The sequence below is a fragment of the Elephas maximus genome, chromosome 3 (genome assembly GCF_024166365.1).
Source record: "Elephas maximus indicus isolate mEleMax1 chromosome 3, mEleMax1 primary haplotype, whole genome shotgun sequence".
Lineage (NCBI taxonomy): Eukaryota > Metazoa > Chordata > Mammalia > Proboscidea > Elephantidae > Elephas > Elephas maximus.
The window spans coordinates 206493421-206507463 of NC_064821.1; the positions used below are offsets into that span (position 1 = coordinate 206493421).

At 44.9% G+C, this 14043-nt stretch overlaps 1 protein-coding gene across 1 annotated transcript in view; it reads left to right on the forward strand.

Annotated features, from left to right (window-relative positions):
* Window positions 1-1132: 1132 nt before the first annotated feature.
* UCK2 (uridine-cytidine kinase 2) overlaps window positions 1133-14043 on the forward strand; it is a 76627-nt gene continuing 63716 nt past the window's right edge. The window contains exon 1 of the mRNA XM_049881121.1: window positions 1133-1577. Within this exon, the coding sequence (XP_049737078.1) occupies window positions 1479-1577 (99 nt within the window). The 5' untranslated portion in view covers window positions 1133-1478. The remainder of the gene's footprint in view (window positions 1578-14043) is intronic.

Consider the following 14043-nt stretch of genomic DNA (forward strand, 5'->3'; position numbering starts at 1 on the left):
GTTTCCTGAGACTCTTACATTTCTTTAGTAATTTTTTTTCACAATTACTGTGAATTTATGGTAATGTATTAAGTTTTTAAAAGAGAATGCTATTGACTTTAGTTCTCTTTTTAGGTCTGGGATCCCATCAGCTCATTGGTACCAGTCTCAGGTTCACAGGATTGGAGGCGGGGAGTTATTAGTTTAGGCCTGCCTCTCTCTCTGCCCCAACAAGACATCCATTTCCAGTTTTAGCCCTCTAGAGGCCTTTTCTTTTCAAACATTTATATAGGGTCTACACTATGCCAAGCGCTATCCTAAGAGCTTTACATATAATAAATCATTTAATCCTGACAACAATTCTAGGATGCAGTTACCATTATTATTCCCATTTAACAGATGAGAAAACTGAGGCACAGGGAAATTCAGTAATTTGCTCATGGAGCTGAATGTGAATGCAGAAATCTGGCAGCAGAGGTGGAGGCTGCTGTTAGTCACTAGAGATACTGCGGATACTACCTTTCTAATTGCCAGTCTTTGGAAAACCAGTCAAGTTAAAAGGTATTAGTGGGTCAAGATGCGTTGTGTTATTTTAATGCTCCCACAAACACACAGGAACCTCCTGAGGTAACCACCGTGGTTTGGAAGGGCGGTTGATTTTCAGCGGCAGGGCACCCTTCAGATAAAACCCAAAAAACCCCGCAAAATTACCCCGCTTTAGGGAATCACAGGAGGAAAGGCCGGCTAAGGGAGATGGGACTTGGGGTTTTCCAAGACAGGAAATGTCTAAAGCCAGCGACTGACATTATTTTGGCATAAAGGGAGGGGTAAAAAAAATCTCATTTTCTGAAATGATCAGTTTTCAGCCTGGATATCGGGTAAACGGCATTAACTCTTTGCGTCACCATAATTTTCCAAGCTTGTTCTAATTTTGCTTCCCAAACGTGGGGCATTTGCCCATTATTTGATCTGCCTATTAATAGCTTCAAGCTTTCTCCCTCCCTCACCCCTTTTTTGAGATAGATGGTAGCCTACCAAATTAAACACAAAAAGGATGTTTCGCTTCCCTTGGGTCCGCCTAAGGTCGTCAGGGGAAGGGTTAATCGGCCGGGTGGGGAGCAGGGAAGGCCGGGCTCACACCTTTCCCGGAGCCCTGGGGTGGCGTGGGCCGGGGAGGGGCGGAGGCTAGGGCCAGACGCCTCGCCGCCTCCGCCTCGGCGAATAGCAGCACGCTGCCCGCCCGGATTGGAGCAGCAGCATCACGCTGACCTCTGCCTGGGATGTAAACCCGGCTGGCCGCTGCGGGGAGAGGAAAGCGCTCGGCTCCTCTGAGAAAGCCAGCCCCACCACAGGGCTCGGAGCAGCTCGCAGGGAGCGGCGGCCACTCGACCCCGGCAGCGCTCAGCGGCGGCCGCGGGAAGCGGAGGGCGGCTGACGGGGGCGCGGGCGGGGAGCGTGCTGCTGTGCGCACAGGCTGCGGAAGGGGGGCGGCGCGAGCCATGGCCGGAGACAGCGAGCAGACGCTGCAGAACCACCAGCAGCCCAACGGTGGCGAGCCCTTCCTAATCGGCGTCAGCGGGGGCACCGCGAGCGGCAAGGTACGGCGCGGCCCGGGCGCGGGGTCCCCTGGCCGGCCTGGCGGTGGCGGCGGTGGCGCATGTGGCGGGGGCGGGCGCCGGCCGAGGCAGTTGCTGCAGTCACCGCGTGGCCGGCGCGGCTCTCCACTCCCCGCCGCGCTCCGGCGCGAAGTCCCCCAGCGCATCCTCTGGGCGCTGCGGCGAGGGGCGGGCGGGGACTCGGGAAGCCGAGGATCCCGGGGTGCGCCGGCCACCGATCACGTGGCGGGCGGGCTCGCTCCCCCTTTTTGTCCAGCGGCGTTAAGTCTGGCCGGGGTCCTATGGGGGAGGGGCAGGAAAGCGGCTGCTTATTGTTTCGCAAGTCCGAGCCTGGGGACCAGGGCTTTAAGCAGAATCTCCAGTGAGCCCCCGATGCAGACAGCCCCAGCCCCCACCCCTGCACCGATGTGCTGCTAGCTCGGTGGCGTGGCATGGCCCGGTGCTGAGAGCGGAGCAAGCCGGGAAGCCCCGCCGGGAGGGCTGCGAGGGCGGCGGGAATCCACGAGGCGGCGGCCGGGGGGAGGGAGCCGCACCTGGCCTGGACGCGGGGACTGGGGTATTGCAGAGGGCTCCGGATGGAAACCAAGTAGATGCAGGGAAATTATAATAGTAGCAGCTTGTGGTTTTCTATGGTTTTAAGAAGAAACGTGTTCGGCTGCAATGAGAAAGTTGTCCTGGCCCCATGCCCTTCAGTCTCCCGGGCATACGCGCCACGTACCCACGTAAAGGGGTCGCCCTATGGGTGTCTGACACCCCTGGAAACATGTTTTCTTTGTTTTATCTGTAAGGCAAGGAGAGAGAGGGAAGTGACTTCCTAGCTTTACCGCAGGTGGAGAAGGGTGGAGTCTTCCCAGATGGTTCTTTTTTTGCTCCCCTAACTGCCTTTAAGATGTGGCTACTTGTTTCCTCTACCGTTTACCAGCCTCCAACTTCATTTGGAGCCAGGGCTCCTCAGGGGAGCTGCATGTTGGGTTTTGTGAGGCAGGATGATGCCTCCAAGAGCTGGGGCGAGGCAGAGCAGGAAGGCTGCTTGGCGCCATGAGAAGCGAGCCACGAGGTTTGCGCTCCCGAGGTGACTCCTCGTAGCCCCTCCTCCATTTTGGTTTTTCATTTTCCCTCCAGACCTGGACTACTTGGGCGCAAGGGGCGCAGGCACCGACTCTGTGGAACTTATTTATAGACCAAGTTTGGTCCCTGGGTCCCAGGGCTCGGGTTTTGTGCCTCCCTTTAGGTCCTTGAAGTTTATGGTGCGTTTTCCCCTGGCTGCATGAATTTTTTTTTAACTTTCATATGTGACTAAATGTCTAGTAATTCAAAGCAAATCCGTGGTACCATCTCCTTCAGGAAGCTTTGCTTGTTTTTAGAATTAATCTTGCCCTCCTATTTTCCATAGCATATTCCTATTGGATGGGACCTTTTGTTGTTTCATGGCTGGAGCTCCAGCACTCCTAACACGATACCGGGCATATAGTTGGGGCTCAAATATTAACTGATGATCTGAGGTCTAGTCCTACAATAGGGAAGGAGACAGACAGAAACAAAATTACTTTGGTATTCAAATAATTTAGTAACTACAGAGGTGAGAATTGAGACCCTAAATAGGGAAATGACTCCGATATTTTTATTTTTGTATGTTTCCCAGTCATTACCTGTTCTCAGTGTTGGTAATTAGTATAATAAGATGTGTTACTTAGGTAAGATGTCAAGCGGCAGCGAGTAGCTAACCATTATGGGAGCAACTCCGCTGTCCTTATTTCTCGTGAGCCCTGGTGGTGCAGTGGTTAAGTGCTTGGCTGGTAACCCAGAGGTCGGTGGTTTGAACCTACCAGCCAGCCGCTCCAAGGGAGCAAGATGTGGCAGTGTCTTCTGTAAAGATTGCAGCCTTAGAAACCCTGTGAGACAGTTCTGCTGTGCCCTATAGTGTCCTATAAGTCCTTGGCATTGGGTTTGGTTTTTTTTGGTCCCCATTTCTCACCAAGGAGAGAAAGGTTCTGGAAACTCCCAACAGTCTGTTTTCAGGCATGTTGTACATTTTGGGCAAATGACAAATAGTTTGTCATTGTTTAAAATTATAAATTTTTTTGATTAAAAGTCCAAAGGAGCACTGGACTTTCAAAATCCATGTTGTAATCAGTTTGCTGCAATTATATCTTGATTCTGTTATTTGGGAGTCCCCAGATGGTACAAATGGTTTAATGCAGGGCTTCAAATGGATTTGTTGAGGTTTGAACCCCTGCTGATAATTTGCATTTCTAACATTTCCCTGCTCAGAATTTGAATTTCTAACATGCACCTAGGAAGTTATACATAAGAATCACTTTGGGGATCTTGTTAAAACATAGTTTCTGATTTAGTATACCTGGGGTGGAAATGCAAATTCTCAGCAGGGGTTGGAACCAGTTCAAAGTCCTGGTTTAGTGTGCTTGACTGTTAACTGAAAAGTTGGAGATTCAAGTCTACCCCGAGGCTTCTTGGAAGAAAGGCCTGCCAATCTACCTCTGAAAAATCAGCCATTGAAAGCCCTACCGAGTACCTTTCTGCCCGGGCACGCATGGGTTTGCGTGACTCGTAATTGACAGGATGGGAACCGGTTTTCTATTATTCCAGTCCTTGTTGACTTTAAAGAAGTGAAAGATTTTTTTTTTTGCAATGGTCAGCATCAGCAAACTGGACCTCATTTGGAAGTCTCAAGCCTGAACATTGTGATACAGTAGGGTGTGGAAGCAAGTTAGACATCTTGGTTGGTACTCCGCTCCTGGGTATGTTATGTACTTATTAAAGGAATTTGGAAGAAAACAAAGACCAAAGAGGATCATAAAAGACAATTTAAGAGCTAGAAGGAACTTCAGAGCCTCTAAAGCCCAATACTTAGGTTGTATTGAGAAAAATGCAGCCTGAGTTAATAATGTATTCAGGTCAGGTATTTGCTGGCCATTCCAGGGCTGGAACCAGTGCTGCTCTATCTGGTATTGACCGAAACGTGACTGCCATGGGTGGCTTGGAAAGGGCTATGGCACAAATGTTGGTTTTCAGAAGTGCTTGACCTGAAAGGAAATGGAAATGCAGATTTCAGAGTGCAGATCTATATACTGTAGCCCAACAGTATATAGATCTTTATTGTTTTCTCCCCTCATCTCTTCCTCTGTAAAACAACCACCACAAAAACCTAAAAACCCAGTCTCCCAGTCGAACTCCTTTGAGGGCTATGTGGACTGTTCTTGTGTGGGTTCTAGTTTGTCACAATGTTGTGGTTGCACTGAGTACAAGTATTGTATCTCAGACTAAATTGTTTTGGTGTGGTAGAAGGCAAGAAGAGTGCTTGCAACTTGATACAGCACATTTTAAGTTTGATTCATAAATGAAGATGAATTAGAACTTCAGAGTAAGCTTTGCTGGGCTGATAGGACAGGTCATTGTTCAAAACTCATCTTAGAATTGTGGTGGGTTGAGAAAGTTGTCCTGATTTTGTTAAGAGCCAGTTTCTCATATTTCATCCTGAAGATAGCATGATCCAGAGATAGCAGGAAGTAGCACTGGAAGGAAAAAAATCGGTTCAAAATTCTGTGCCTGCATCCCCATGACTTTTGAGTGCTATTCATTATTGCTGTTACTGCCCTTGTAAACCCTGGTGGCGTAGTGGTTAAGAGCTACCAGAAGGTACCAGAAGGTCGGTAGTTCAGATCCACCCGGCGCTCCTTGAAAACTAGATGGGGTAGTTCTGCTCTGTCCTGTAGGGTCACTCTGAGTTGGAATTGACTCCACAGCAGTGGTTTTGGTTACTGCCCTTTAGACCTCTTCATTGGCCGAAACGCTGATGGTGTAGTAGTTAAGAGGTATGGCTGCTAACCAAAAGGTTGGCAATTCAAATCCCCCAGGCGCTCCTTGGAAACCCTATGGGCAGTTCTACTCTGTCGGGTCGCTATGAGCCGGAATTGACTCGAAGGCAACAGGTTTGGTTTTTTGTTTTTTATAGCTGGGTTTACTTTCCTGCTCCTTAATGCTGCCACCAGAGTGGTCTTCCTTAGGTTCGTCTCTGACTGTCACTCCTCTGTTTGGAAACCTTCCATGACTCCCATTGCTCATAGAGTCAAGGTCAAATACTAAAGCATAGCACAAATTCCCTTGGCCCCCAAATGCCCCAAATTTCATTTCTCTACCTGTCTCCCTCGATACCTCCCTCCCTGTCTTAGTTTCTTAGTGCTGCTGTAACAGAAATACCACAAGTGGATGGCTTTAAAGAACAAAAATTTGTTTTCTCACAGTTCTAGGAACAGAAAGTCCAAATCAGATTCCGTCCTTGTCAGTAGCCCTGGACGTGCCTTGGCTCTTGGCAGCTCTCACATGGCATTTGTCTTCCTCAGTATGTGCTCACATGTCTGTGTGTCTGTGGTGTTCTTTGTATAACTCAGAAGTGATTAGGTTTAGGATCCACCCTACACTGACATGACCATCAGTTGATTACATCACACTGTGTTATGGAAGGTGATTAGATTAAATCGCACCCACAGGTGTAGGGGTTAGGACTCCAACACACATTTTGGAGGAACACAACTCAATCCATAGCACTCCCTCACATCTAAGCGCATCTTATTGAACGTTGCTTTAACTTACACACTTTTGCTCATGGTCATGTTTGGAATGGCCTGTAGACCTTTTAAGGCTCCACTCTGCTAATAGTTCCTCCAGGAAGCTTTGTTATCCATCTCCTTAGTCAGAATTATTTTCTCTCTCTTCTGCTTCCATAGAATTACCACGTTTTGCCTTGTACTGTGGTTGTTTGTGACTGCTTCTGCATTAGAATATAAATTCTATAAGAACATCTTATTTTTTTGTGCCTTAATGCTCATTATAGTGTTTGGTACACTGCTGGTGTTTGGTGCTTGTTGATCTGAGGTAAGCAGAACATAATTTATAATACCTTCTTTTTATTTTTTAATTCATAAAACTATTTAAATTAGGATTTGAAGCCATATTCAACCATGTTATTCAGGTTGCATTGACTAAATGAGCAGTCCTTCCAGCCCCAATACATTGGCTGGTGGCTGGTCCTTAAACAGGGCCGCTGTGAGTTGGAATCGACTCGTCAGCAACGGGCAGGGTAGGGGTAAGCATATTTATTTGTTGAATAGTTGTGCAGATGACTATACTTAGTGCTGGGGTTGAGGGGAAATCAGGATATAAGGAAATATGAGAAAAGATATCTGTCTTTAGTGTTTAGTTATAACCGATTTTCTTGTCCATTAAGCCAGTTTATCACTAAAGCATTTGATTACCTTCCCCCTTTGAGGTCTGCCGGACAAGCATCATCCCTGTTTTATAGATGGAAGATAAGGTTATAGATGAAAAATGAGGTGAGGAGAACTTTTGACTTGCCTAAGCTCACGTAGCTAGAAAGTGATAGAACCGGGATCGGAGTCTAGATTTTTTTCATCTCTAAATCTATCCCTGTTTTGAACTTTCTCCCACAAGCAATGACCACTTCTTCCAGGTATTTTTAGGGAGGTTGGAGTGACTGTGTGTGAATAATATGGGGCAAGAGAGGAAACTGCAACCCCCTCAGAGGTGTGGGCTGTCGCTTCAGCTCAGCTTGATCATGAGTCAGCTTGTGCTTTTGGTGTGCTGTGGAATGTGCCCTGGACCCACATCTCCTTGGCTCCCATTCTCCTGTTCCCTGGAACCTCAGCAGCCTTCCCCATCCGGGATAGATCACTCATTCCACACCCTCCTATCAGTTGCCTCTGCAGCCTAGGAGGGGCCTGGCCCTGTCTCTTTCTCAGAACTGACGTTGCTGGCTTTCCACTACGCCGCTAGCTGCTGTCCGCCAGGCCCCGTGTAATCTGGCCCTGCTGAGCTCCTGTCACTCTTCCCATTGCTCTCTCTATCCAGCCGCTCGGCCGCTAGACATGCCATGTTTTCTTTGCCCCTGCTCAGGGATCCCCGCATTTGCTGTTTGCTCAGTCTGAAATGCTCACGGCACTGGAGCCCAGCACAATCCTGAAAGAATGAAGAAGACTCAGCAGCAGGCCCGTCTCCCAGTCTCCAGTGCCTCTCCTGCTGCTGCTTTTCCTCAGGCCGTGGCTGCGGTTAGCTGCCTCCTTCTTTATTCCCTGTGTGTCTTTGAAGTGTTGTGTTTTCTGATGCTCACTCTGTCTTGTGGTCAGCTAACTCCGGCTCACTCGAGAGCATTGGCTTAGGTGCTCTGCCTATTGTCATTACTTTTTTGTCGGTTCTTGTGTTTAGCAGCTTCTGTGAAGGAGACAGATTGTGTTTGGGAATCTTACTGCTGAAGAAATGACCTTTTTACTGATGGCTTCTGAGATGGTGCTATTTGAACTGCTCGATGTCACTAAATCTTTTAGATCTGTCTCAAATTTTTAAATCAATAAAGTCTTCAGTGTACACCTAATATGTATTATAAAAGGATGAAAAAGTGAAATAATCACTTATAAATTGGGATTTTTTTATTAAAGGTATAAAACTTGATTATCACAAGAATATTTTAAATTTGTGATTAAGGAATGTTTTATTTTTTTTTAATCTTATTTAATATTTGGTGCTGTTATAGTCTTGGTAATAATACGAGACTGAAGGTCCAGTTCTCAGTTTAGTCTTTTGAATCTTGATTTAATGACTGTCATTTGTAAAAGCCACCCTATAAAAAGATCCAAATAGAAGATACACACCCTTTGCAGTGCCGACTAAGTCACTGTTTTCCCGTCCACCAATTAAGCAATGGCTTTTGTTAAAAATCAGCTAGAACATTTTCATCTTCTTTGTTATCAATCAGTTGTTATTGCAACAAGTAGATTCAAACCCCCCTGAAAATCCTCACTTGGAATATTTTACAACAGGTTAGAAATTTCAGTTTACAAGTTTCTGAAAATGCAGAAGTTTTCCAGATATATCCTCAGAAGACTGGAAATCTTACACCGGTGTTCATTGCAGCATTATTCGTATTCATTATTCACAATCCACCTTTTGAATGCATAATAAAATGTGTGGTGTGTTCGTACAATGAAATATTACTCAGCTATAAAGAGAAATGAAGCCCTGATACATGCTATGACATGGATAAACCTTGAACACACTATGCTGAGTGAAGTAGGTCAGGCACAAAAGGAGAAATACTGCATGACCCCACTTATATAAAATACTTAGAATAGGCAAATGCATAGAGACAAAAGTGTATTTGTGGTTACCAGGAACTGGGAGGAGAGAAAAATGGAGTTATTAGTTAAGGGATACTCATAACGACCCTATAGGACAGAGTGGAACTACCCTATAGGATTTCCAGGGAACAGCTGGTAGATTCAAACTGCCAACCTTTTGGTTAGCAGTCATAGCTCTTAACCACTGCGCCATCAGGGCTCTGAATCTCTGTTAAGGGTAATAAAAAACATTTGAAAATGGGTAGTGGTGATGGTTACAGAACATGACGAGTGTAATTAATGTCACTGAACTGTACACTTAAGGATGAATAAAATGGCAAATGTTTTGTTACATATATTTATGACAGTTAAAAACAAGTGTAGGGGCTTCATAACTGTACGTATAGTTTTTGGCAACAACGCTGCTTACAAATGGAAACATTTTGAAATATCTTTTTTAGTAGATAATTTGAGTTGAGTTGATAATTTGATAAGTGTTAATTTCCTTTCGATTCTGTATAAAACAGCACGTCAAAACTTTTATTTTTGAAAGTAAAATATTTCATATGGATAAGCAGTTGTGTAAAATTTACATGATAATAAAAAAGTCTTTCTTAAAAAACAAAATAAAAGGTGGAATAGTTGTGAGGTATTAATAAAAAATACTGATTAACATTCAGTTCCCACAGAGAAAGCCAGAGTATTTTTTATAATTTGTTTGTTGCTGAGGATATACAGAGCAGAACATACACCAGCACAAGTTTCTATATGGACAATTCAATGAAATTGGTTACATTCTTCAAGTTATGCAACCATTCTCACCCTCTTTTTCAAATTGTTCTCCTCCGTTAACGTAAACTCACTTCCCCCTAAGCTTCCTATCCAGGCCTTCGAGTCGCTGTTGTCAGTTTGATCCCATATCGCATTGCCGTTAAGTAGACGTTGACACAGACGTTGACTCACAGCGACCTGTAGGGTTGCTATGAGCTAGAATCTACCTGACAGCCACGTTTTTTTTTTTTTACTCCCCATGAAGTTGCAGAAAAAGTATTGGGGTGTCTCTGGGAACCCCTCACAGTTCCTGTAGTAACCTTGGGTACCCAATGGGACAGACGGCTGGCGATACCTTTTCTTCCTGTCCGACATGGTCACTTCACTTTGGTAGAGTGTTCAATTTCACAATAAAATAGAGATAGAAGGTTCTGCCATGTGCCGTTTGTGTGACTTATAGCATTTCCCTGAAGGGCTTTTGTAAAAATTTTACCTGGTATATAAATGATGAAAATGGTTAAAGGTTGGTGGTTCAGACACAGCCAGAGGCACCTTGGAACACTGGCCTGGCTATCAGCTTCTGATAGGTCACAGCCTTGAAAACCCTATGGAGCGATTCTACTCTGCACACATGAGGTCACCATGAGTGAGAGTCAACTCAGCTAACAATGGCTGTTGAAGTAGAGTCATACTTCTTTTTTGCTTTTTCAGTCCATTTTACTTAATGCTATCTGGTCTGACACTTTGGCCATCTTTTCTCCCAGCTGACTGGCACGGAGCGAGGGCCATGTTGGCGGATCTTGGCAAACACGCCCTAGGCTTTGTAAACCCTGCCCTTGACCATCCTCTAAAGTCCAGAATTCTGCTGCTGTCCCTCAGGTTGCCGCCTTGTTGATAGTGGAGGATGAGAACTGTCTTTGCCCTGTGCAGGCTTGTAGCCTTGCTCAGGCTGGGTAGAGAGCTTGGGGTAGGATGCGGATCTGGGAAGAGTGCTGACCCGTGAATTTTGGACTGTTGTCTTCAAATGTGTTTGCACTCAGAAACCTCTAAGAGGATTTTCAAGAATTCTTTATCCTGTCATTGCGTATTTTAAAGTTGACTTCAATTTTTTCATGACATGAATAAAGGATGTAGTTTCTGATATATTGTAAATATTGACGTTGTAAAATAGTACTGTTTCATTACTCTTTGAAATGTATCCAGTGGGCTCTAAATATTGCAGTGGCTTGACCTGCTGTCATCCATTAAACAATACACAAGCTCTTACTCGAGTCAGAAATGTTCGCTTTTCCTTTTTCCTCCCTGAAAGCTTATTTTAATCCCACGTCCCCCCAAATGTTATTTATTTTTATGCTTGAAAATGTTTTATTGATCATTCTTTTATATACTTCTGCAGCAAAAATATGTATATAAGTTGAAATGATTGTATTTCTTGTTCTCCTAAAGTGTTAATTTCTTCTGGATTGTTTTAGTATCATTAGTTCAAAATTAATATAAGACAAATATATATGTTTACTTGATTAAATGTGCTTTACTTTTTATGTGGTGTTTAACATAATTATGACTTAATTGGGAAATGAAATCTGTCTTAGCTTAAGAGAGAAGCACAAAGACATTTTTTCTGGACAACAGACTTTGGCATTTTAAGACCAAAGGAACAATTTTACAAATAAATATATTTTTTGGTAAGAAAAGAAGGAATTTTGTTGGAAAGCATCTTGATGAGAAAGATGGAGCTTCGCCCTTCCCCAGTCATTTCATGGATCTTGGATGTGCTAGAGTAAGATTTTCATTTGTGTACATCTGTGCTTTGAGAAGCCCTGCTGACATATGTAAGTAGATGGGCATGGAAGAACTTCGTTATATTAAGGCCATTCCATTTTTACCTTCCAAATTATATGTCAGAACTTATGTAGTGATCTATCACCAAATTATTTTTATGAACCAACCAGCTTGCTATTCACTTCCTTTAATTCTGTCAAAAGGAGAAAACTGGAAACCACCAGACTTGTAAAAAGATTTGTTTCCCAGTTATTGAGTATCAGTACCAGTATGCATTTGTCTATGTCATGTAAGTGGGATCATACAATATCTGGCCATCTGTAAACTATTTCTGATTACCTACGAGAGATGAGGTAGCGTTCCACAGCTCTAGGGCCTACCGAGACCTGTATGACTCTAGGAACTTAAGCTTGTGTAGGAGATACATAAATAGGGAAATAAAGCCTCCATGTGCCTAGCAAAATCCTACTGGTCCTTTAGATCATAAATGGCCTCCTCGGAAGCTCCCTAAGCCTCCTTCCTTGCCCCTGAAAGAAAAGGTCCATGTCTTCATTCATTTGTACGTTTAGTGGATATTTCTTGATTACTTACAATGTGCCAGGCACGCTCTGTTAGGTCCTGGGAGTACAATAGTGCGTTAGATAAGCCCTTGACCTGGAGCTTACATGTCTAGATCTAACTTACCTTCCTTGGCCTGGTGTCTAACATAGTATCAGGCCACATACCAGAAAACCTGTGACCATTGAGTCAATTTGGACTCATAGCAACTATATAGGACAGAGTGGAGTCCTGGTGGGGCAGCAGTTCAGTGATGTGGCTGTTAACTAAAAGGTCAGTAATTCGAATCCACTAGCTGCTCTTTGGAAACCCTATGGTTTCTACTCTACTCTAGGGTCACTATGGGTTGGAATCAACTTGATGGCAATGGTTTCTTTTTTTTTTTTAAGGCAGACTAGGACTGCCCCATAGGGTTTCCAAGGGGCGGCTGGTGGATTTGAGCTGCTGCCCTTTTGGTTAGCAGCCAAGCTCTTCACCACTGCGCCACTAGGGCTCCTTAGACCGCACAAACCAAGCCTGTCACCGTTGAGTCAATTCCGATTCATAGCGACCCTATAGGACAGAGCAGAAGTGCCCCATAGGGCTTCCAATGAGCAGCTGGTGGATTTGAACTGCCGACCTTTTGGTTAGCAGCTGACCTTTTAACCACTTCACCACCAGGGCTCCAATAAATGTGTCAGACTGGGCTAAATATACTCCCTTTTCTGTTCCCTCATAGCATTTACCCTAATGTATCCTGGTCAGCTGTTGAAACCTCTGACTTCTAGATTTCAGAATCCTGGAATACGGGTTATACAGCTTCATATCCCTTGTGTGTTTCACAGGGAGGGCTTCAGTCTGTCTGTTAAAGGAGTGATAAATGCCAAGTAAGTGGTACCGTCACAGGTCAAGAGGAGTTGGAAGGTGTTAATGGCTGTGGGAAAGCTTTTATTGCTAAAAAAAAAAAAAACACCAATAATCTAGTTCCTAAATCCCATTAAAGCTACTGATTGGTTTTCTTACTTTCTGTAACATTTGACAGTGACCATTGCCTCTGGGAAACTTTTCCTGGTTTCCCCACACTTGGCTGGCTTTCTTTCTGTTTCTCTTACTGATTCTTAGTCCCTTCTGTGGGTTCTTCTCTGCCTGTGAACGTTGTCATGCCTCAGAGTCCCTTCCTTGGTTCCCTGGCTTTCTCCTTCTCCATTAACCTTATCTTTCTTTCACTTGCTGATGACTCTCAGGTCAGTTCGTTCCCACCCTGAGTCCTTTCCTGGGCTTCTTTCCCGTTTATTCAGCTGTCTCCTGGGCATTTCCACTTGAGGTTTTTGACCTGAATTTATCTAAAACTAGACTCTAAGTAACAACCTTCCCCTTCCCCAGGCACATACCTGCTGCAGTCCGGTATTTTCTCTACACAGATGTACAGGCCAGGAACCTTGCAGCCACCTTTCCTTAGCTCCCACATCATCCAGGCTCCTTCCTGGGCCCGCCAGTTCTACTTTCTGAATTTCTCTTGAGTCTGCTTGCTTCTCTCTCTCTCCCTGCATCCACCATTTCTTGCCTGGATAACTCTCCAGTGACCAAGTACCTGGCCGACAATCTGGACCTCCTCCAGAATATTGCTGCCGGAGAGATCTTTTTTAAAAAGGCAGCTCTGATCAAGCCTGTTCTCCCTTCAGATTCTTCAGTGGCTCTCTTCTTCAGTCTTGCTGTCTACATTGTCTCAGCTGAGCTCTGAAGCCACTCCCTATACCTATCCTTTTCCACCCTAACTGGCAGCCAGAGCGCTCGCCTCCACGCCTTCGCACATGCTGTTGCTTCTGCTTGACATGCTCTTCCACCTACCCCCTTTCGTCTGGGCTGCTTTTACTCATCCTTCAAAACCACTGCAATCTGTGTTTTTCTTCTTCTAGCTCCCTGTGCTGTTTCCTTGTTTGTCTGAGTTTTAAGGTCAGTGTCTTACCTGGAGTCCCTGGGTAGTACAAAATGGTTAATGCCTTTGACTACAAACCTAAAGGTTGGAGGTTCGAGTTTGTTAAGAGTTGCCTCAGAAGAAAGGCATGGCCGTCTACTTCCATAAAAGAAGTCATTGAGAATCCTGTGGAGCGCAGTAGTTCTCCTCTGACACACATGGGGTCACCAGTAAGGCCGAATTGATTCAAGGGTAGCTTTTTTTTGTTTGTTTTACTGTATTCAGGGTGTGGTGA